Source organism: Doryrhamphus excisus, linkage group LG4, assembly GCF_037039965.1.
Source record: "Doryrhamphus excisus strain RoL-2023G ecotype Guam linkage group LG4, RoL_Dexc_Guam_v1.1, whole genome shotgun sequence".
Lineage (NCBI taxonomy): Eukaryota > Metazoa > Chordata > Actinopteri > Syngnathiformes > Syngnathidae > Doryrhamphus > Doryrhamphus excisus.
The window spans coordinates 8017681-8042285 of NC_136360.1; the positions used below are offsets into that span (position 1 = coordinate 8017681).

General features: G+C 40.9%; 2 protein-coding genes across 2 annotated transcripts; both read right to left on the reverse strand.

The window, feature by feature from the left end:
• Window positions 1–180: 180 nt before the first annotated feature.
• Window positions 181–10011, reverse strand: map2k2a (mitogen-activated protein kinase kinase 2a). The gene is made up of 12 exons (XM_058072688.2): window positions 9795–10011; window positions 9298–9411; window positions 8214–8424; window positions 6620–6766; window positions 6408–6485; window positions 6265–6316; window positions 4534–4658; window positions 3401–3614; window positions 3255–3319; window positions 3097–3158; window positions 1958–2003; window positions 181–1868 (listed from the first exon to the last, which is right to left on the reverse strand). Exons 2-12 carry the CDS (start codon window positions 9384–9386, stop codon window positions 1758–1760), a joined length of 1200 nt encoding a protein of 399 aa, XP_057928671.2. The 5' UTR covers window positions 9387–9411; window positions 9795–10011; the 3' UTR covers window positions 181–1757.
• Window positions 10012–10883: 872 nt separating this feature from the next.
• pias4a (protein inhibitor of activated STAT, 4a) lies at window positions 10884–24244 on the reverse strand. The gene is made up of 11 exons (XM_058073772.2): window positions 24088–24244; window positions 18438–18819; window positions 18243–18327; window positions 18115–18156; window positions 17871–17961; window positions 16749–16877; window positions 16543–16648; window positions 16381–16454; window positions 16154–16314; window positions 15761–15912; window positions 10884–12925 (listed from the first exon to the last, which is right to left on the reverse strand). Exons 1-11 carry the CDS (start codon window positions 24112–24114, stop codon window positions 12660–12662), a joined length of 1515 nt encoding a protein of 504 aa, XP_057929755.1. The 5' UTR covers window positions 24115–24244; the 3' UTR covers window positions 10884–12659.
• Between the last annotated feature and the right edge of the window lie 361 nt (window positions 24245–24605).

The following is a 24605-nucleotide window of genomic DNA, read 5'->3' on the forward strand; positions in this document are numbered from 1 at the left end:
AGCACTTTCGCCACTAATTTAGGAGAAAAATAATTTTTTTTTAATTTAATCGTTGATGGGAAAAGGTAAAAAATAAATTACCACAACGATGGGATGGATCAAGTTTTTTTATAGTGCTGTGCACTGCTTGTGAAACTTTCAGGCTTGCAGTAAGTGATATACTATACAGTACATAACGACTACATTCACAAATAAGTTTTATTTTTTTTGGATCTTTTTATACATCATAACCATATCCAACACATTTTATATTATAATAAATGACTCTGTTCCTTGTCATTTACATGAATCAAAGAAATTGTATATTAAGACTGCAAAATAGTACTGTAATTTTTATATATTTGTACACATACGAGTGACACTGCATCCATTTTGCTCTGGACAAATGCACATTGTTTTGTTTTGTTTTTTTGGGGGGGAGGGGGGGCAGCCAAAAAGCAGAGAAAATTACAAGAGCTCTAGCACTAACAGCAGGCAAGCAACACCACCACCATGTAACCGACACTGACCCGGGTTAGAATTCTCAGTCTAAACCAAACTTTTGTACTATGTAAATGTTTGCTTGAAGCTAAGGTTCCACCGGAAGTCAGTTGGTAATTATACTGCAGCTTGGTTAAAAGGTGTTCAAATAGCAGCTCAAGTCTTCGCCCAAAAGCACAGTCCAATTCTGCAGGCTGTGCCCCGAGAGAGGGAGAGCGAGACACAGACATTTGCAGTACAATGGGGAACCAAACACACCTCAGTAAAGGGGAGGGAATCAACAAAGAAAACAAAATATTAAGGAAACAAAAACAACAACAAATGATTGCAGTTTCATATTAATACTACAGAGGGTTCTCATCAAAACACCAGCTGATCATCCGCACAGTGAAACAAAATACACATACAGTAATCAAGATAAACCATGCTTTAGCATCCTATGGATACATTTTGATCATTTGTTTTATCATTAAAATAATTTGTAGTATATTACTAGTCCTCTGCAGTGGGCGCCTCCCTCCCCCCATGAGAGGGAGAATGAAATGTATGACGAAACAATGTCAGCGCAATTGGAACCGAATGAAACATGTCCACATTTCATCCAAAGTGCTCTGCTATACTGTTCACAAATGTGCAGACTTGAGAAGAAAATGAAAAACGATCCGGTGTTAAGCACGAGTACACTCTTTGGTTTGTGACATTGTTCACAAAGTGATCCTCTGAGTGATGACACCAAAAAGTGACTGTGGATGTGCCCACCTCCCCTGCACTCTATCACCAACAAATGTAATTACAATATGGCAGATGACTTTGGGTCAACAGATTGACTAAAGGGGTCCGTAAATGAAAATTGGTGTATTGAGCCTATTAAGCAAGATATGTGTAGGTTCCAATGTCAAATCTCCACAGTGGGTCATTTATTAAAATACAACCCCACCAGCCACCAACTGTTGCCATAGAAAAAATTCATACAGAAGATCTAATATAAAACAATCACATACTGGCAGCCACTCTGCGCTTTACATCCACCCCACTGCAGTCCAGTGGAAACATGAGACTGGCCTGGTGAAGCGGTGGTTTACATGTAGTAAGACCACTCGAGAGCCCTGCTGCTGGTGAAGAAATACATGAGAGGAAGCCACAAACTCTTTGAAGCCCAAAACAACAAGAAAAGTGCCAATATTTGCATGTGATGGCTTGTGTATGTACAATATAACCTATGTGTATGCAAGCAAAAACGATCCAGAGATGAGGCAGTGCTGACGAGTGGGGAGCCTTCACTCGGTGCTGCGGGTGGGAGTGCTGGGCTGGTTGAGGCCCATGGTTTTGCACAACCAGCCGGCAAAGTCCACTTCTTCCACTTCGGATCGCTTGATGAATACGTGACTCTGAAAGGAAACAGTAAGGGAATGGGTGGTTATTTAAACAGGGCATAAAATAAACCAAAATAAAAGGATCAGAAAATTGAGGCACTCACAGTCAGCATCTTCAGATCAGGCCTTTCCGCTGGATTTTTAATCAAGCTGTAAACAAACATGATGCATAAACACCACCACATCTTGAAGTAACTGCCTGCACAACATCATTGATTGCCAAAACAGCTAGTTGTTTCTTAAAAAAGGTGCCGTCTGCCCTGGTTAGTTACTGTTTGGGGGCTGCAAACTGTCAAATGTGTATATTCTGCCCTCTTAATGTTCTGACTCTGCGAGCCACACCCCACATAACACACACAAGTGCATTTTATGTTTGTTGACAGCCAATAATAGTGATTATCTGCCAGTCTGTGTTGTGGTCTTATATTTTCTTGTTGGTAGCCAAAGAGGGACAGCACATTTAAGGGGTGGGGAGTCCAAAGTAATCAGGCTGTGATTAACTTGTTATTAACGATCAAGAACAACAGCATAGAGAGGGCAGTGGGGGTTGTGCATGCAGTAATTCACCCTGGAACTATTAAAGTTGCCAACCGAACGGTTCAGGCAGTAGGAAAAAGCATTTTGTTGCGGCTTTTGGGCTCTCTTTTTGCTGCAGTTACAAGTGTGAGTTCAAGTTGAACAAGAAAATAACGTTTGCTCCTGCATTTGACAGACTTCCATTCCTCTGCGCTTTAACCGTATGTATTAGCGTGCGTCTTATAGTACAGTGCACCTTATGCATGTGTTAAATACAGAAATAGATCCCGTATACGGTAGTTCCCCCGAGTTAGCTTCAACAATAACAATGTCGCTAATATGTAGGTCACGGTGTGTAAACAAAGCAATGTGTTCTGAAGGTTTTGGAGGTGGTTGTTATTTCTTTGAGGAGCGCTTTAAAGGTGGAATAGAGAATCCAATTACATGCATTCTTAGTAATTGAAAAAGCTTTAAGTTGTGTTATTGTATAGTATTTATTTGTGCAAAACAATATTTAAAATATATTTAGTGAATACAATAAAACTGCATTTGAACTAATGGATTCTTGGTGATTTTTTCTGGACTGTTTGACTTAATAATAATTAATAATAATAATAATTTTGAGAACAGGGCCTGTGATGAACTGTAATTCTTGCACTGGTTCCAAATAAGCAAATTGTTTTATTTTTTGACACTTTGAGGCATTGTGCAAAATTATCTAACTCACCTTTTTGTGACAAAGTCTTGGAAGTCGTTAGTGAATACACCCAGTGGCAGTTTAGGAGGAGGCTGAGGAAAAACCCAAAATTAAAGATGAATAAAAATGTTGTAATAAATGAATCAGTTAATTTGTGCATTGCTAGATGGGTGTGTGTCTTTTCAGACCTCATTCACAATGTAGTCCAAAAGTTCAAAGATGGCCATAGCAGTTCTACTATCCGTCCCATGTCCTGCATGCAGCACAGATGCACGTTAAATACACTAAACCAGTACAGTACAGTAAAATATGTAAACAAAGATGTTTTTCCCACCGCTCACGGGCCTCCCAGGTGGTCTGGGCCTCTGCATGTTGCTGTGAGGCTCTCCCTCGCTACCGCCCAAAACAGCCCTTCCGAAGATGGCCTCCAGTTCTTTGGCGTCAGGTGGGGGGATGGGGTAGCGGCCGATCGCCAGCTCCACCAGGGACAGGCCCATACTCCACACGTCGGACTGAACCGAGTAATTAGTGCCCTGCAGTCTCTCCGGCTGTTAAGGTAACACATGATGCATATATCAAAGGCAGAGAATGTAGAGGAACACTTGGGTGTACAAAATGATAGAAGCTAAGACTATGCCTACATAAAAAAAGCAGTATATGTCTATACATTTTACCCACCCTCATATAGCATTTATGTTACTGAAAACTGACCATATGTGTATGAAATCATACATGAGGCCAAAAGAGATTATTGTCAAAACAGTCGCTTGTGAAGTTGGAAAAACCTCCCCCCTCGTAGATTTCGTAAACTTTTGATCGCCCCCCCATGAGTCAGCTACATTTGTATGGCCATCATTTCATTGAGGACAGCTTCTTTAAATAAAATAAAAAAGAGGCTTCGTTACACATTTAAAATAAGACCTGTAGCTCTGTCATCTGTCCGTCAGTTAGCTACAGTTGTAAGTTTGAGTTTTTCTTCAGCGTACAGGCTTACCTAGCATAATGTTGCATGTGTTGAAATGTGACAATGCAATGTGCAATGTTGGCTCACACAGCTCCACTAGTGCTGCCTGTGTCCTCCTGTCCCACTCCTTCATGCTACGTTGCTATTATGTCGCACAAGGCTAGAAGTTGGTCAACACACCTCTGAGGCTTTAAATTGTTTTAAAAAATAGCATAATATGTAACTTGTGAAATGTATTGTGTATTGCATTGAGCAGGTAGGGGTCTATGAAAAAGGGGCGGCAGAGGGAAGAGAAATAACAGGGAGCGAGAGAACACAGTTGCCGACATATGTGCCAAAGAACGCTCTCCTGGGCACGGCCCTCGCCTCTTGGCAGGGGAGTGAGAAAGAAGGTAGAAGCAGGCGGGGCCCCTCAAGCAGAGGCAATGTGAGGAGGAAAAAGAAGGGAAGGAAAGTGGGGCTGGGGCCAAAGGAAACGAGGTGGGGGCGCAGAGCTGACTCACCGACATGTAGGAACGCGTTCCAACAAAGGAGTTGGCCATGGAATCTATGAGCTGGCCGCTCACACCGAAGTCACACAGCTTGATCTCCCCGCGAGAGTTGACCAGAATGTTGGAGGGCTTCACATCTATGTGGCAGGCAGGGGGTGTGGTTGGGGCATGGACAAACAGGCACTTATTAGCTCGCATACAAAGCCTTTATACACAGACTTGTGCTTGGTGTGTATTGGGGAAAATCACTGCTTGAAAAGAATCCATTGCTTAAAACTTCCTAACTTTATTGCCATGGCACAAAGTACAGGTCATTATGATACCGAATGCAGGTTGTAACATTCATTCATTCTCAGGTGAGTTAATTTTGGGCAGGATCTGATCTTCGGGCAGTCATAGAAACAAACAACAAACGTTCACACTCACATTCACACCCATCGACTATTTTGGTCTGCCAGTAATGTTAATGTTTTCAATGTAGTGAGTCCCTGGGACTCACAGGTGGTTAATTGAGGTGGTCCCTAAAAAATTCAAAGGGTCCCCAATAAAAAAATACTCAATTTCTTACACAGTTGTGGCTCGAAGTGAATTTCCATTAAGTAGGTTTCAGTATTAACAAATTGAATATTTTTGTTGGTAAGAGCATAAAAATTTTGACTTTTTAAAGACGTTTTTTACCATTACTAGAGCCCTGTAGACATTAAATAACACGCCTATAGTCACTTTTACACTCCTACTATTCTTTGTTTACAACCCAATGGTTAACTGTAACACGCAGGATGCTGAATCTCTGCATGGACACAAGAAACGGCCACTGCTTTAAGCATCGCTACCGAGTTCAAATTGATTTATTCAAGCTTTATGATATTTATGACCCTGGAACAGATTATGCCTATTTCTATTTTTTTATTATCATGAGAAAATAGTTATGGTACTCTAAGAACCAGTGTCTCAAAACGGAAAAACAAGTCCAAGTAAAATATGACACCATATTTCCAGTATCTATTGGTTTTATATATTTAGTCATACTCAAACAGTAGAATTACATACCAGGTAAGTGTGCATGATACAATACATATTGTATCAGAAATAACTGCAAAAACAATGTCCCTGCAACTTTCCCATTACGAGTGACATTCGAGGACAACTAAGGAGTGACTGTCTAAAAACATGGCATGAAGCAGGGTGAGAACGACACAGAGATAGATGTGGACGAAGGGAGGGATGGAGGTAACGAGGGAGGGGAAAACAGGGCGAGGTTGTTCATAATCACATTTGAGGGGCTGTAATTACCGCTGGAGCTCACAAACAACTTTATCATGGAGTACCACTGACCCAAGACACTTAATTTGTTAGGATACTGCCACAAGTCACAATGTCCATTACCAACATAAATTCCGGACTATCGAGCACACCTGAATGTAAGCTGGAACCACCAAATGTAAAAATAAAGCATTTTTTGTACATAAGGGCCCCACTTGTCAATAGGCGGCAGGTGCCCATGTTTTAACATGGAATATTTACATTAAGACACAATCCCAGCATCATGCTGATGAGTGCCGATGGACTATTGGCACCGTTGCCTCCCGTGTGTGGCGCCAATTACCTACTTCCTGAATCTACACTCTGTGCATCATTGAACTGCAGTTCTCTTAGCCATAAATTAACCACATCATTGTTTAAGAGCAGGGTTTAAAGCGTGTGAAAAAAAAGTAGCAGTTTATATGAATTTTCCTCATTTACCTCTGTGCATGATCTGGTGCTTTTCTCGCAGGTAGGCCAGACCTCTCAAAACCTGAAGAACATATACAAATAGAATGTTATTGAACACATACTAACTATGGAAAAGTTTGAAAATTAGGTAATAGAATGCCTGCAACACATACAGCTATGCTAACTTTCCCCAGGATTTCCTCTGGAATTTTTCGGGCTTCCTTCAAGACCTGGTCCAAGGATCCACCATCCTGTAGTGGACAAGATACGTACTGTAAATATCCTCTAAACTGTCTGCACATTCTCCTTTGTAACATGCTGGAGGAAATAAGACACCAGATAGCAAGTATTCATCATCTTCATCTTCATCTTCATTGTGTCTCACCATGTGCTCCATACAGATGCTGATTTCGCCGTCGCTGTAGAAGGCGCCGTAGAAGCCCACAATGTATGGAGAGTTGCATTCATGCAGGACCTGTAGCTCTCTGATAATCTGGTTCCTGATGGCCGGCTTGATTTCCAAGTGGATCAACTGAGATAGGAATGAATGAATGATGGATTCTAAATTTACAATGAAACATTGTCTGCCTTTTCTAAAGTAAAGAAACCCTTGTGAGTCTTGTGAAGGGAGAATAACCGCCGAATCCCATGCACAACCCAACAGAATAAAGCAACTCCAACCTGACAATTCCCGTAGTAAAAAAAACATGTCAACATGAGTCCAAACTACTAATGCAGAGATGCTTACATGTGGAATTTGTTTCATTTGTTGATTTTACAGCAGCCTGTTTAGGCAGCAAACTAGTTGGGCCTACTAAGATGCGCCTGCTGGTTGCATCAATGCAACTAAGCCTCACTGCATCAGAAACCTTATGGAAAATAACCATTAAAACAATTATTCATTAATAAATTAAGCTTTATTAAATGTACACAATGGTGTGAAAAAGTGTTTGCCCCTGCCCGATTTATTGTTTCACATGTTTGTCACACTTAAATGTTTCAGATCAAACTAATTTAAATATTTAAATAAATATTTGTCAATGACAACACAACCCAAAGCAAAATATAATTTTTAAATGAAACATTTTATTATTAAGGAAGAAAAAATCCATACCTACATGACCTGTGTGGAAAAAGTGATTGCCCCCTAAACCTAATAACTTGTTGGGCCACCATTTGCAGAAACAACTGCAATCAAGTGTTTGTGATAACTTGCAATGAGTTCTTCGAGCGCTGTGGAGGAATTACGGCCCTTTCATCTTTGCAGAATTGTTGTCATTCAGCCACATTGGAGCGTTTTTTTTTTTTTATCATGAAGCGCCTTTTTAACATCATGCCACAGCATCTCAATAGGATTCAGATGAGGACATTTACTAGGCCACTACAATGTCTTAATTTTGTTTTCTTCAGCCATTCAGAGGTGAACTTGCTGGTATGTTGTGGATCATTGTCCTGCTGCAGAACCCAAGTTGTTTGAGGTTGAGGTCATAAACAGATGGTCTGATGGTTTTTCATGTTCTTTGAACTTTGTTCTCTTAAGTTCCACTTTTCTCATGATGCTACATTCTCATTCCTCTAGGACTTAATATTTTAGTCAGATAATTATTTCATTTTACTGTTCATTCAACTGTTTCCTCACAACATGAAACTTTTTCCCGTTATTCTCACACCATTACAACTTTTTCTAGTAGGATCATGTAACTCTGAAGATGAATACTATGTTACAATTTTGTGTTGTGAGAAATGTTTTTGTGTACTGCATTTATAAGCATTACAACTTGTGAGAACTTTTTTTCCTGTAATACTACACAATTCCCATAGCATTAAGACTTTTTATCTTCATATTTACTTTTCTTTTCTTGTGGTAGCCTCTGACGTAAGGGGGATCATATCATTGAGTTGAGCACAAAGAGAATATAAATAGTGTGGTATGATAACAGTCCAATGTTCACCTGCAGTAAACAAGTCTTCCTTCTCACCTTGCGAGCCATGACCAGACCCGACGGCTTGTGGCGGACCTTGTTGACTACCCCTCCGTTGCCGGCACCCAGCTCGCAAATGGGATCAAAATCCTCATCCTTGAGTTCTCCCACCTGGGCTTTCTGGGTGAGGAAGGCTTCCAGCCGTTTCTTCTGCTGCTCATCCAGGTCGAGTTCTCCTAGTTTCTTCTGTAAGGCCTCTAGGTTTGCTCTGTGAGGAGACAAGCTTTGCTTAACAACAGATGGTGGGTGCTCCATCTATGTAACCATATAGTATGCAAAATAAAGGAATATTACTTCATGATACATTCCACATTGACCTGAATATAACAGTTGTTTTTCCTCTATTAAACAGTTGGGGAAAAGACAAGTTGGGTTATATAAACCTAATGAGGACAAGTGTTATAGAAAATGGATGGCCAGACTGTTGTCTATGTGCCATCTGATTTACTGGCGACCAGTCAGGGGTGTATCCCGCTCCAGTTCACCTGAGAGAAGGAATTCAGGAAATGCATGGTTTGTCTAAATACAGTGGTGTGAAAAATGGATGCCCTCGTCTTGCTTTTTTTTGTGCATGTTTGTCACATTTAACTGTTTCAGATAATCAAATTTAAATTAGTCCATGACAACACAACTGAATAGGAAATGCAGATTTTAAATGAAAGTTTTTATTATTAAAAGGGACAAAAAAAAATCAAAACCCACATGAACTTGTGTGAAGGCTCAAACAGTCAAACAGTATGGAACATGAATGCATGGGTGGTTATTTGTCTACATTTGCCACGATTAATAGTCGACCAGTCCAAGGTGTACCCCACCTCTAACCCCCAAAAGGACAGCGTGTCCACATGTGCCACGTGATCGACAAGCCCAGGGTGTACCCCACTTCCCACCATAAAAGTGCAGCTGGGATAGGCTCCAGCTCACCCTAATGAGGCCTAATGAGTGGTATAGAAAATGGCTGAACGACACTGAAAACATCACTTAAAGTATTCTTAAAACTAGGTTTCCCAAAACTGATCTTGAAAAAATGAGGGGTCGTTTTATATTCTTATCAATGCCGTAATGAGTTAATAGTACTCACTCTGATGCAGCATCAGTGGTGTTTGAAGTGGCCTGTCCTTCTCCAATGGGCGTTATGTTTAGCGGAACGGGTCTTCGTTTGGGAGCCATCTCCAAAATAGAAATCTGTCCAAATCTCAAATGTGGTCCAAAAAAAGTTCACTGAGCTGTTCTGTTCCGTAAAAGACGTCTTTTGCTTCCTTGTTGCCTCGTAAAGCAACAGGATTGACTCAGGGTGGCTAGCTTGCTAACGTAAGCGAGTGGATTACACTTCCAAAAGCATGTCAGTCCAATGTTGGACTAAAACATTACGATGTGGTCTTATCAGACTGCTTATTTTTAAGTGTATCTACAAAGTTATGAGTGATAACATTTCTATGTGTATGCTTCTAAGAGGTTAACTACCTGCTGCTGCCACCTAGCATTAGCCACCTAGCTAGTGCTGCTAGCTAGTAGCAACTACCGGAAAAAGGCAGCAGCGAGACCGCCACGTTTTTAAAAATCACGTATTCCTTTTACCACCGGGAGTAGTCTGGTGTCCCTCCGTAAAGTTAACACCCCCTGCGTCTTTCAGACTGGGGGCAATTCTGAGGCAAGCCGCACCACTCAAGGCTTCTTCGGCTGGTTACTGGTGCGCCGTCAATACAGGAAGCTGCAGCAGCATCAAACCTGAGTGACAGCCACAGGGAGAACCATTCACTTCACACAATTCACATAAAATGTTTTTTTTCCAGAAGATAATTTCACAAAAGCATTTAGCACACAAACAGTTTAACATGAACCCCCACTATGTATTACAAGTTTGACTATATCATTACCACTTACTTTATTTGCACTAGTCAAGGCGGTGTGGTACTTACTGCCACCTAGTGGTAGCGTCAGGGTGCTGATGGTTTACGCACATTCACTATTATAATAAATCAATTATTTTCACTAATATGCGTAAATTTGACTTAATATGGCATAAAACAGTATCTCAGAAAATACTCAGAAAATATCGACTACGATTTTCTACAATGGTCATAATCACAAATGAAAAAGATTTATGACAGGATAAGTCACTAGACACACCTGCGCAATATAATGACGTATTAATTTATCACTATGTGTAAATTGGACCTAATTTGAAAACAGCTAGAAAATGGCCTAACTGCAATATATTACTTCTTAGTCACCATTACACATGCAAAATATTTGATTACGGTAGACACTCGTAGGTCACTATTTAAGTGCTTTTGCACAATTTCTAATACATACTTGGTAATAATGCTCAATTTTGATTAGAAAAGAAAGATTTGCAAATACATGTATTATTTGCAAAACCCAAAATCTTATGAATGAGCAAAATATTACATCAAGATGAATATTTTCCATAACCCCCAAAACAATAAAACCGCCAGCCAACCTTTGAAAAACTTGACTTTAATTTCCACACATCAATAACAGCTGTTAGAATGCGACTTTTCGAATTTTTACAATCGTCAGGCTTCAGATTTGACACCTTATAAGTCCTCAGTGACATCATCATCCTCATCAGGTTATCCAACAGGTCTTCTTTCCTTCAAGGTGTGCCTGTAGGAACAACTGGAAGCAATTCAAGGCATAATAAAATATTTAAATTTTATTGTCTTTTTAATATGAACATATAAAAAAAACAACCAACCAAAAAAAAACATTTACATTATGGATTGTATGCCTCTGTCCATGCTACTTTTAATGCATGTTTACCATCTGAAGAATAAGAGATGCCACAACATATAGGATGCCTCCCCCTCAAAAAAACATCACCGGGCTCAGTTCCATACCACTCAGATTCCAATGTAAGGCAAACAAAACCAATGAATGACAATCTACAACCTATAGCAACAAATGTGTCCTTTTTTTTAGAAGCAGTTACTTACAAACAGGATGGGTTTCTTATATTGTTTGTACTCCTTGTTGAGAATAACCTACAGACATACAATGAAATCGGAAGACCAGATTTGACTGACCCTATTTCAAAAAGTAATTGTGTTTGCGCAGAAAAAAAGAGGGAAATACAGGCCTCACTTTTTTCCCATATTTTGCTGTTCCTCTTGAAGGTATCAAGGCGTGCAAACAGTTCCAGCAACAACTTCCCTCATGGACAACACAAGTAGGGAGACTTGGTGGTGGTGGTGGTGACCTGAAACGACACTGCCAGGAGGCAGATGGGGATTGTGGGTCAACGAGAAACTTGTAATCCAATCAGTGACTCTTTAGCACGGTGGGCTCGTACATAGACAAGCGGTTTGGTTTGAGCGCCGACACGCACGGCATAAAGCAGCAAGGTCCTGTGAAACAGTGCTCAAATTCCCACACCAATTACACAGCTCAACATCCAAACCGTAGTAATAGTAACCATAGATTTAGAGACAAATTCGGGAGGGTAAAAAGGAAAACACGTGTGAATAATTTAGAGATACCTGCATAAAGGACACACGGGTGAATAGGGGAAAGCTCAAGAAAAAGCACAGAGCGCATTCTCCTCCGCTAACTACACAGCAGTGGCCTCCAAACTTCACAACCGTCCCCTATTGCAGCAGCTATTGAGCCTGTTAAATCCTGTCACACATCGCTCAAGATCAACTGCATAGAACAATGACTCCGTTTTTAAAAAATACATTAATGAAAACAAAATTTCTCCAGTGTAAAAATTGGCTTCTAAGCTTTTTGATCGCTGATCAGTCTGCTAAGTGTATAATGACTGAGGTAGGTTTCCTTTTACATTGGACAAAATTAAAACAAACAAAAAAAAAACAGGAAACATTACATATTGCGGCCGATGTTGTATACTTTTCCATAATAAAAAGGATAGATTCCTGACAAAAACCTATATGTATATAACAGTGGGAGAGGTTTCACCAAGCATCCATTTCGTTCCTTCCACTTTGCTGTTATTCTTTTGCCATTTGTCGTTTTTCTTTGCCCACTTTATCACAAATGTACCCAAACAAAGAAAACCAGATGCCCGCTGAACACCGGCAGCTTAAAGAGCCTATTGTTTCTGGTCGGATAGCAATGAAGAAAAGAACTGTCAAGAGGAGAAGGAGAGAAAGGGTCAGAGGTGTGGTCTCATTTCTCTCACTGAGGAAGTAGAGTTAAAATATTTGCTGCAGGGTGACAGTCGGTCAAAACTGGTAGTGTATCCTCCAGTCATGTTGAGTATAAAGAACAATCCTAATAATGACACAAGATAGGTTCATTAACTTTGTGTATGTGTGTTTGGAGTTAATCAAAGTTGATTCGGAGAAGATTCTGCTGTTTGGGCGCCTATGGATCACTCCTGCTTTCAGCCCCACTAGCTTCTCCGTCTGTGTGTCAAGGTCATGAGGGTGTAATGGTTGCGGTGCAGAGGGTAGGGGGTCAGTATGCAGTGACCAAGTCCTTGTCATAGTCGTATCGACGTCTCTTGGGGGCAGTGCTGTCTGAGCTGTCCTCAGTGTCCTCGCTGTCACCCCCGGCCCCGCCCCCTTCCTCCTCAGAGGAGGAGTCAAGAGTTAGATCAACCACAACGCCTCCAGGCTGCGCCGCAGCGGGTCCTCCTCCGGAAAAGTCAGGTGCGCCTCCAGATTTGCCCGTCAGACTGGCACTGCTGTGGGCCGGCGAATGGCCATTTGTCTCAGGAACACCTGCAGTCAGATGCGGGCCAAAATAGGCCGGATATACACAGCATGGTTACAGTTGTTCCCATTACATGGTACATTATAAAAAACATAACCAGCGTGCAAAGACCACTCTGCACACTCGTCATTGCCGAGTTTTGGCACAGTTTTGGGTGTGGGAGCATTGAATAGAGAGCCCTGCAACCTCTACTCTGTTCTTACTGGTCTCTCTATAGGTTAGAGCAAATCTGAGGCAGAGTGGGGTCAGTCATCATGTCAGCAGAATTTGGTTGAAAATTGACGATGTCAGAAGAAAGAGGTATTTTGCGGAACATATTTTTTTAATTATGAATTTATTCAACAGGTCGGAGTAAAAGTAATTGTTTATTGACTTGCTATGAGGGGGAAAAGGAGGCCATGATGATCCACCATACTCTGCCTCAAACTGACTTTACCTAGAGACAGCAGGCATTTAAAGATATAGAAGGGGGAATAGTAGTAGGGGGGGACTATATTGGCACTGTATCGACGGCATCCTATTATTCCAATTTGGAATATATGCACCATTTATTGGTGTTTGGCCATAAGCTTTTAAGCTCACCAACTTCTCTAAAGCTTTTTCCAACAGCGGCCCAAAAAAACTGCTAACACACAACGCATTTAAAGCATGCCCTCAAGCCGGCTTAACTGTGCCTTATGTATATTAAGTGCAATTTAAGGTTGCCTAAGGGTGCATTTCTTATTGTAAGATGACACGGGACAGCCTCTACACAAGAAATGTCACATTCTCAATACCCGAAGAAAAACTCAAAAGAAACTGATATAGTATTTCAATTAGAATTGATCACATTTGACTTATTCACCCTCACCTCCTGGTCCAGAGGCCTGCGTTCACACTAGCATTTGTTCATCGGCCTGTTCACTTACGCCAATAATTCACTACTGTGAATTAATTACTGCAATTTCTTGATTTTGTGTATAATTACCCATGATACTGTTCCAGGACTGTTTTTGTGAACATGAATGTGAAATATCCGCCAACTATTGCTGGAACTAGAGGCAGCGTGCTCTTGCTGGGAAAGGTGCATTAATTTAGGACACGTTCACGCAGCGCTCTCACGTCCGGCATCTGAGTTTCACCGCACCAACGCCACCTCTGACAAAATGTGTCCGACAATGAGCCCTATCTCTCGGGCAGGAGACACAGCCACACTTCGATCCTTAGTGAAAAAATATTTTAAAAAACAGATTATATGTAGCATTCCGGTCACATGACATTATATGAAATTATTTGACACTGCATGGAGTCAGACATGGCATCTCTGCCATGATAGAGAGGGGGGAAAAAGTTGCTCTCCCATTCAACTGTTGTTGAAATACTAAGTTTAGAATAAATTAATAGAGTGACTCACTACTTAGCTCCGTAGCTTGCCATGCTAGTGGTGGCTATCTCTTATGTTCCTGCAGTCGCCTTGTACCCTGCGCAATGTTGTGTTTCAAGCGTGCCGCAAATGCTCAGTCCGCAATGCTCAGTCTGCAATGCCACAGTCCACCCGAGCTGCGCGCGTTCATTGGACAGACGAACTGGGGAAGTGCCTGAAGTGACTGACGTGCACCCACCGCAGAATCAAGTGTTTGCAGAGGGCACACACGTCACACATCACCCATAGTCTGACACAGCCCCGCACACAACAAAAGTTCCTCCTGCACCAAGTGCTACATTGTGTCGGCGTGCTCCTGCCCAAATTTTGCCCATACTTGCAAGTAGAGCGAGTTAGGACCGGGGCTTTATAGCCGCTGCCTGACGAATGACGACATTGCACGCCTCAAACTCACCACACCCTGCCAAGTGCACGCCCCCCACATGCTGCACCAATCAAAAGCTTTTCAAGGGGCCACCCTGGTGAGACATTTTTTGAGGCACGTTTTGCAGGATGCAAAACTTACATCACTCTTTTTCAAAAAGACAGGAAGTCCCTCACATGGCACCCATGGTTGTTCTGAATGCTGCAGCGGGGGCAGAGCTGATCAAAGGAGGGGATGGGCGTTATAAAGCAAGTATCGGCCACTATAGTGAAGGTTGGTGGCCGATCGATCGGAGCAGCCCTACACGCCTATATCATCAGCTGTTGACGCTCAAAACATCTTCTTATATTAGATGCATAACATAAATGCATATAAATAATATATGAAAGGGATTAATGAACATGTAAAGTTATTTTTACCTTCATTGAAGACGTGCTGTCAGACAAAATTTTGCAGTAAGCTCAACTTTCACCACCTTCCTGTTTTCAGTTATATCACGTATCACATCTTCACTGAAAGTAAAGTAACCCTAAAGGTTCATTTATCCCTTTCATCCATCATTTATAACTATTCCTATTCATTTGAAATACTTTTCTTCGTGTAAATCTGTCTGTGATTGGCTGGCGACCGGTCCAGGGTGTACCCCGCCTCTCGCCAGAAGACAGCTGGAATAGGCTCCAGCACGCCCGCGACCCTCGTGAGGATAAGAGGTAGAAAATGAATGAAAGAAAGTAAATCTATAATTGCAAAACTATAAACTATGTTTTGTGTTAACATTTTTGGCTTTCTGGAATGGATTAATCGGATTTGCATTTTCAGATGGGAAAAATTGTTTCAGTTAACATTTGTTTGGGTTAGAGTCGGATCTTATGGAATTAGACACTAACCGAGGTTCCACTTGGAAATGAAACTTAGTCCAGTAGAACTTGTGTTTTTTTCCCTTTCATGACATCTTTTGACTGATGCACCTGATTCTACAGAAAATACAAACCACCCTCAGAAACTAAGCAACACAAAAGGGCAAGAATAAAAATTGTGAAGTGTCTTCCCACGTACATATATCAACCACCGAGTACTCTGGCGTATTGCTGCGTTCTCGTTCCTTCTCCTTCTCTTTGTCGTCACTAATGGGTCGCCAGGAGCCGTCGGTCAGGTACTCAATTTCCTCAATATCCTCATTTGTCTCTTTCAGAATTGTGGACAACAACCTGTAACATGCACAAATGAGCAAGGGTGAGGCTCACCAAAAAAGTTCATTCCATCAGCAGTACACCCTCAAATATAAGCCGAGAAAGTTATACTGCCTAACTATGCTACAGAAAGAAAGTTTGACTTAACTTCATCAACCCTTGAAATCTAAAATTATTTAGGTTAGCTAAATAAAAATGTTATCAATCACAATAATGTGTGCACTGTCAAAAAGCTTGCACAACATTTGGTATTGCCTACCCATCAATAGTGAGCAGCTCAAATGGGGCAGGCTTGTCACACACGGGGCAAGTCCATGTGGGCTTCTTCTCATTCATCTGCAGGAAGAAGACCGCGTCGAAACACTGAAGGTGGGCGCAGGTTAAAACTCGACATGGCACACCAATCCGCATCTTCACCAGCTGGGGAGAGAAGACAGCATATTATAGGTAGATCTCAAATCTACGACAACAACAACAAATACTCACTGGACAAATGAGAGAAACCCTGAGGCCTGTAGTGGCAATCTCACTCTCTGGGTCAAAACGAAGTTTGTCTTGAACTACAAAAGTCAAAGAAAAGTTTCAGCCTCTATCAGAAGAGTAATAAATGTAATAAAAAAAATAAAAGAGTAATAAATGAATACTCACTGCGCTCACGACAGCGTTCTGCACTCTCAACGGAGCATAGTTTGAGCTGGTTGAAGAGGTCTGCTGCAGTGAACATCCTCACTAAATAAACTGCTACAGAGTACCGCTGAAAACACACATATAAAACTTATTACCTTACAATTAACAGATAACATAGGGTTTAACTGATAATGCAAACTAGAAGTCGTAACTGCGCCGACTCTGACCTTGCCAAAGTTTCCCCAGGTGATGGTGACTCTGTTAGTGAGGCTAGAGAGATGCAAACATGGAGTGATGTTCACAGGACGACAAGGACGACGAGGTTCAACGCCAGGCTTGTTAGAAGGGTAGTAGCCCTGAAATGCACGCAGTAGACTTTAGTCTTAAAATTTAAGCATAGTTGCCTGGATCCCATAAAATAATCTGAATTGACCCGTGGGCCAACTCAGCACAATTACAATAAACCACAAAACATAGAAAATCAAAAAGGCATAATCTAATAATGTACTAACATCTGATAGTTGTGGTCACAAACTGAAACAGATGGAGGGCAAATAAGCGTATTCGACGATGTGCCATGTTGGTCGTTCTCGTGTGATATCTAAAAATCTGCTGACTCTTGCTTAACTTTCTCAGGGTCATCTTTAACCTTTTCAAAAACATTGGATTATTTTTTAGTAGTTCATTTGTAGCTGTTTCTTTTAGCTAATTGTTCTTGTGCTCACCTCTGCACGAAACAAGTGATTTTAGTAATGTGTACCAATTCTATGTAACCACATGTTACCAATTGTAGGTACAAAATTCTTCACACGGCATTTTCATGAGATTAATTACGAGGTTGATAGTCAAATCAGACTTGAATCGAATCGTAAATTATTGGAAGACACCACTGATTCTTCATTTCCTCACAGCGTTTCATCTAAATCTAAGTGCACAATTATTCAATGACCACCATAAATATACAATCCAGATTACAAAGCCTCCGATGTTGCAAGAAAACAAAATGGAAAAGTAAGATACAAAAGAAAGAGTCTGCTCTGGGTCATATGGTTGGAACCAGCAATAACACAAAGTTGACAGACATAAAATACATAGCACTTTCGAATATATCAACTGTATATTGGATTTTTTTTTATTTTACAAAATGATATAAAGTAGCCCCTGAATCTTTTAACTTTAGTGTATTTGACCCCTCTTTGGATAAATTTCATAGTGGAACCTCGTACCCCGATTTGACAACACATTCCCGGAAAAATACAGCTTGAGTAGCTAACGAACCAAAAAAACGTGAACATTTGAACCACTACACATATATGTAGATCATCTGTACTTTTTTGCTGTAAACTTACTGGGACATGACAGTAGGTCTGGTTGACTTTAACAGCAATGTTGGGGGGATACTGGTCCTCTTGGACACCAATGGAGTCTGTGTAACATATTCTGCAACAAAGAAAAGTTCCCAAATTTAGAATATATATCTGCATACATGGACTTTGTCATGTTATCATATGTTAAGATGAAAAAAGTAAGTTGCTGAGGCAATGAGGACAACAAGCCAAAGCGGTATATCATTCAGCGAGAGTAACTTCTTACCTAAGAACCACTTGAATTGAAGTCATTCCTGGACGAATTTCACTGCAATAATAGAACAACACAAGTTGAAGCAAAGTTTCTATTTACTAAAGAGAGCAGACTAAGCTGAAAATGCTCAGCATTCCTACCGTGCGTTTCTGATTTGGTCTGCTTGACTGGGTGTTAATTCAAATATGCACTGATTGTCTTGCAGTTTCCCATTACTCTGGCTAACTGTCAAGGGAGTAAACATCAACATGTCACAAAAGGAGAACATTGTTCATTTAGGGCAATTTAATATCCTGTATAATCAATAATATACATTGATTTAACTGTTGACTTACTTAGCTCTGTTGGAGGCAGCAATGTTTCCAATGTCTGATAGAAGGGCAGGGGAACCAGCTTGACCTCCGGTGGAGGGGTGGCCATCGGTTTGGACATGCCGTTGAGGTATTCAACACCCTGAGAGGTGGCAGACGGGGACGAGCTGAGGGACGAGTAAGACACCGGGATGCCCTCTGGGCGCCGTGCCGCCAGCCAGCCGGTGGTTTTGGGGAAACGCGACTCATACAGCTGCCGGACGTTCTTCAGCAGCTCGGGGCTGTATTCTGTCTGCACCAGCCTCAGCGCGCGGCCCACCAGGTCCTGCTTCAGCCCGCTTTTGCTGCGCCCCATGGAAGCCAGCAGCGTCTGCAGGTCTGAGACCCGGAAACTTTTGACCATGTTCTGGATCAAGAACAAAAACTAGATTAAAATAACTCATAATAAGACCTAACATTTGTTGTAAAAGTTGCAACAATGAGTCAATGGTAGATTGATTACCAATTAATCAACCATTTTGGTAATACATTATTCATTTGTTAAATTAATATCTTCTGATTTCAACCTCTCAAATGTGAATATTTTTTAATTTCCTTAAGCTTCCTTAAGCCTTTGACTTTGGAAAACATGATGGGCAATTTATACTCTTGTTGTGAACCCAACCATTAACTGTAGGTGTTTGCTTGGTATTAATTTGGTCCATCTATGACCTAACCCAGGGGTCAGTAACCCATTTTTTTAACACCCAAGTAGGGAAAATGCACGTCTTTGTAATTAGTTCTGACTGGTGATTAGGTGAGCGCGAAAAAGGCAGGAAAAGCTGGTGTTTGGCAGCCTGTGTTGGTTGAGATGTGACAGACACACACTTCCCCAACACAGTAAAGTAACCATCAATATATCCTCCCATATATCCTCCCAAAAAGAAACATCTCAGAAGAAAAGAGATTTTAATTCTGAACAGGTACATGCCTTTGTCCTCTCAATGCTGGCTTACATTTATTGTACTTAATATGTGGTGAGAAAGAACAACACTGAAAGACATTTTCAACACATACACCGAACACCTTCTGAAAGGTTGTCATTTATTTCCAGGTAGATCTACTGCATATACTGTATGTAACAGTGGTCATCCCTGGAGTTCAGCCCTGCGCACGACGGGCTCAAACGAGCACACATGCATGAGGTGAAGTCACCTCTTCCAAATTTTGAATGGAACATGTCGATTGCGACATGGCGATTGTTGCGAGTCACTGTCCAGCCAAGCCATATGTGAAATCCATGCATGTTATTGTATGCTTGTGAATGTCATCGTGCACACGTTGGCTTGTGAGGCGATCCCACAAAGTAGAAGTCTTCAACTTTTAATCACTGTCGCCCAGACGAGGACCAATCAGCGGGAGTTTCATTGGCCGACCAATGAGCGGACAGGATGCCGTTTAGTACGCTCTCACACAGGTAAACATGGTAATACTTGCCGTGTCAGATTTTCCAGAGCTATTTGACATTTCTAAAAAAGAAATTAAGCGATAAAGAAGAAAGCAGCAACATGGGAATTTGTTTGCACCAGAGTTAACATATCCAGTAAGTTTACATTAATTTACACATACAAGGCCAGTCATGATCAATTTTGCTGGCCGAAAATTGTTCTATTAATTATCAACCAATATTTGATAATTTTGACTTTTTTTTTCTTCGGATTATCATGATCATTGCATCAGGTCATGTCACATTTGAATGTAGTGTACTAGTGTAGCGTCTCACACACACAACTCCTATTCCTGGTGTCAAAAGAACTACACACATCAACACAATAGGTGGATAAAAATAGACAATACACTACCATTGTATAATGATGAATATTAACTACTTTGTAAGCTCTAACCATGTGCTTTTCAGCTTTTTTTTTTTTTTTTTACAAAAACTGTACAGCAAAACACTCTGGGAAACTGGGAGTAGTCCAAGTGACGCTACATTATAAAGGTTGCCTGTAAAAAAAAATAAACCTTCACACAAACAGTTATGTTGTGTATAGTTAAACTATCATATTTGAGCCACTTATATAATGGGTATGACAGACTGCATGACTTGCTTGAGTTTAGAAGGTAGCCATCCACCCTGTGTTAAATACAATCCTTTGCATCACAAGCTGGACCACAGCGCGGAGCACTATGAACACGCACCATTTTGCTCCGTTTCGTTTAATATTTACTCCGCCGATCAAAAGCCTCAGTAAGCGTCGACTGTCAGGAGGAAGACTAGGCTGCACATTCACACTGGAACTGTGGCATTCGGCTTACAAACTATCGCCTTTGTGTCTTCATTCATATTTGCGTCTGCTTGCCAACTGCTAACACTCGCAACTGGCACACATTTTAATAGACGAGAAGATGCTCACTCTCTTCTGTGTTCATTTCATATAGAGCCACTGCACACAGACATATATTTATGCAAGTTTATCTTCAAGACCAACAACAGTAATTTGGAGGGAATGAGAAAGACGAGTTGGTTGAGTAGACAGTCAAAACCATGGGAAACTCATAATTCGCTCTGCATTGCAAGCTCATCACAGCAGTTTGTCACCATCGTCAGCAAGCTAAAAGAAACAGGCTGTCAATTCACTGTGCTGTGCTGCACAATTCTTCAGGCGTCAAGTTAGGTTTAACCAAGATTATACTATCATAACCTGACTACTTAGCATCTGTTACACAAGCACACTCACTGCAATTTAATTTGTTGGATTCTGTTCGTAGGAATGGTAAAATTAAGAATGAGTCAAACTGCTAAAAGTTTATAAAATGTTTTTAAACTTTGGCCTAAACGATAACCCCATTAATTGAAAGAAGTTCAGATTATATAGTATAAATAATTATATCAATATAATTTTGACCACAGAAAAGATTCAATATTACAGCTACACAATGGTTTCCAATGTAGGAACAGAAAGAACAGACTTCATTTAAATTGTCTTCGGCCTTTTTTTTGTTATACAACCGCAAAGAGAAATACTACGTCAAACATAAATCCGGCAAGGAAACTTGTGAACTAGTAGTTGCATATAGTCTGTCTGGATTGTTGAGTACAATACGACTGAAGCAACAGTAACAACACAACGGTCTGTTTTTTACAAAATCCGACCCTCGTCGGAAATTAAAAAAACCTACAGCTAGCTTTGTCTCTTATGCAAATAAGCCAGGCAATCTCTGTCCAGGCTGCCGAGTAAAATATGGTTAACGCTACAATAACAATGCAAGTGCCCTTTATTGACGCAATTGGAGCCACCTATTGCATTGTCTCAGTAAAGAAACAATGTGCAAAGTTAATGGCCTCTGATGCAAAATGGTAAGTCCTCTGTCTAGGCTACACAGTACAATGAGTCGACAACATTAATATGGACTATGAATTTATGTATATGTTTACATATATGTTTATGTATATGAATACAAATGGACTGGAAAGTGAGCTGATTGGCTTCCTCCATCAAAAATATATGCAAGTCCGCATTTTAACTTATTATTGTCAGAGGTGAACTTTGGCTTTTACACTTATGACAAGAAAAATGTCAAAATTTTTAACCTGTAGAGTTACTGTACTTTTAGTCTGTAGAGTTAGACTTTATAAAAGGCTCTGGAACAGATTGTTGTTGAAAAGACAACTGACCCTTCAGAGATTCCACTGCACTTATTTTCTTAACTGCTTTAGTGTGTGTAATCGGTATTAAAAGGGTGTATAATACACAGATCTCTCAAAAACGGGTAAGTACAAGCAAAGGATATTTACAGGCAGAGAACAAGTAAAACTGTATTCCTTTAGAGCAGAGGTAGGGAACCTATGGCTCGGGAGCCAGGTAGGGCTCTTTTGATGACTGTATCTGGCTCTCAAGCATTTCTTACCACAATAAAAATTTATTTTTGCTAACATTTTAAAGTAAACCATCACAAAAATGACTTAAAAATAATATTAAAAATCAACAACTTTCTTGTGCATTTTAATTCATCCATCTATATTCTGCTGCAATACGGCCAACCATATCTATCTTTCCTGATGATATTTTCCAGGTCAAACACCAAAACTTGATTATTACTGGGTAATGCTGTAGTCTACCTCGGTCATTGAGATGTCAAAAAAACATGTAAATGTAAACTTTCCTCCTTTAGTCAAATAGCTAAAGCTGCAGAACCAAACCTTCTGACAAAGATGGCCAAAAGAATGAAATACGTCTATGGAGTACGGTGCAAAACTATGCAGCAGCAGAAGTTGTATTAATGGCAACAAGTATTTGATTTATTATTAGACACTGCGCTGCTCACGAAAGTGTGCTGGCCACACCCCATTGGCGTGGGGTAGTGTGCCTGGTCTACGTAATTAGAGCCCATTATCTAAAACTGTTGGTCTTACATAAAAATGCACACATTTTATTGTATTCAATGTTTAAAAAAATGTATATGGCTCTCACAGATACACATTTTAAAATAGCTGGCCTTCATGGCTCTCTTTGCCAAAAAGGTTCCCAACCCCTGCTTTAGAGGAACCCAACCTGAAGGCGATGACAGTTAAAAAAAGCCAAAGCATAAACAGTGAAAACTGTATACATAAACATAAATTGCGACTAATATATCACACATCAGCACTACTATTTAAATAATTCAATGAACGCCACAACAGCCGCATGTTTTTATGTTCAGCAACTTCCTTGCTCAATCAGAATGAAGTTCTAGACACTCAATGGGAAGAATTTGGTCCTGGAACACATCATTGCTGTTCACTGAGGTTTGAGGGTGACCAGGAGGTTCTGGAATACACCTTAGTTGATCTCCCATTGCACAGATTATTAATACTGTCTCTAGCAGGCAGTTTAACTACACAGATCTGCATTAAACTAGTTTTCCGGAGGTCAGGATATTTCCACTGGAGATAAAACTCAAATGGCGTTCGCCATTTAAAAAGGGAAGAACGGAAAGGAAGTGCAATTCTTTACTGTAAGACAACATGCTGGACATGGCAACTATGATGAATTCCTCTTTTGTACACAAAAAATAGCCAAAGCATACCAATGAACTGAACGTTCGAGGACGGTAATCATAAAAGTGCCGGAAGGTGTTTACATCTAAGCATTAGCATCGGCATGCTAACGGGAGTACGAAACAAAAATGAAAACAATGTCCGAGAAATCGGCACTTCAACGCACCAATGCATCACAACCGGATTGAGGACAAGTTAGGACAAATATACTTGGTATTCATTCTTGCCTGATCAATACAGGCTGCGTTGTTCAGCTCCTTGGTACTCAATCATGGTAACCGGACGTTTTGACAGGTGCACTGCACGGAAAAGTAGCCATGTATCAATAGCGATAATGAAAGGCAAATCTAGTGGAAATGTCTGGTTGAATATTAGCAAGAGCAGATCCAATGAAAGACGGCCATAATCATTCATTTATCTTCCTTGAAGGCAGCGTGATGCTAGCTAACCATTTGCGCTGGCTAAGAAAGCTATGCTAGCACCAGAGGCTAGTTCAATTCACCGCGAACCATTGACGCCATTAACTGTCACAGCACGCCCTTTTAAGCCGCATTTACACCAAGCCCCTGGGTTTCTTCGTGTCCACATCGGGTGTTCAGCACATACACCCACGACGGTTTAATATTAACGCAAAGCGAATGAGGTTCTACTTGCCATCGCCTCCACCAGTTCGGCCGCCATCTTCACGCAGCAGTACCGCGAGAGTCACAGTCGACGGGCTAGTCTTTCACCAATGGGACCTTGAGCTTGATGTGATTGACTGCCACATCAGCCAATCATGTAGTGGTACCCACCGGGACACCAAGCAGTCCATTCTAAATGGGCGGACGAGCGAGTTTTAAAGTAACAGTGCAACTTTTTTAAAAACACTCACAGACTGGTCTTCCTCTCAATTTAGGCCTCGGTGTCCCCTCAAAAGACCAATTTTCACAATATTCGCTAATTCTTGATAATATGGGTTTATAGTGTCGCGGTTTTGTCAGTGTAGCCCGCAGCGACCGTTTTAATTCAATGTGCATGCAAAGCAATGGCTACCAATTGGAAGAGGTCGCATGGTGCGATGGAATCCCGTCCGAGCCAAAAACTCCATGTCGGGTTGTGGAAATGTGGCACTCGATGCTTTGTCTGAGGCATGATGAACATTTAAAGACATTGCGACTAATTGACAAATG

Excerpts from the sequence above, each read along its gene's own strand:
- pias4a (XM_058073772.2), bottom strand. The coding sequence starts at position 24,114 with ATGGCGGCCGAACTGGTGGAGGCGATG. Across the intron at positions 16,455-16,542 it reads AGAACGCTGTCGTGAGCGCA|TTCAAGACAAACTTCGTTTT; the intron begins GTGAGTATTCAT and ends TGACTTTTGTAG. Across the intron at positions 15,913-16,153 it reads GAGCTGCTCACTATTGATGG|GTTGTTGTCCACAATTCTGA; the intron begins GTAGGCAATACC and ends TGCATGTTACAG.
- map2k2a (XM_058072688.2), bottom strand. The coding sequence starts at position 9,386 with ATGGCTCCCAAACGAAGACCCGTTCCGCTAAACATAACGCCCATTGGA. Across the intron at positions 6,317-6,407 it reads TGGGGAAAGTTAGCATAGCT|GTTTTGAGAGGTCTGGCCTA; the intron begins GTATGTGTTGCA and ends TATGTTCTTCAG. Across the intron at positions 4,659-6,264 it reads GCACCAGATCATGCACAGAG|ATGTGAAGCCCTCCAACATT; the intron begins GTAAATGAGGAA and ends CCTGCCACATAG.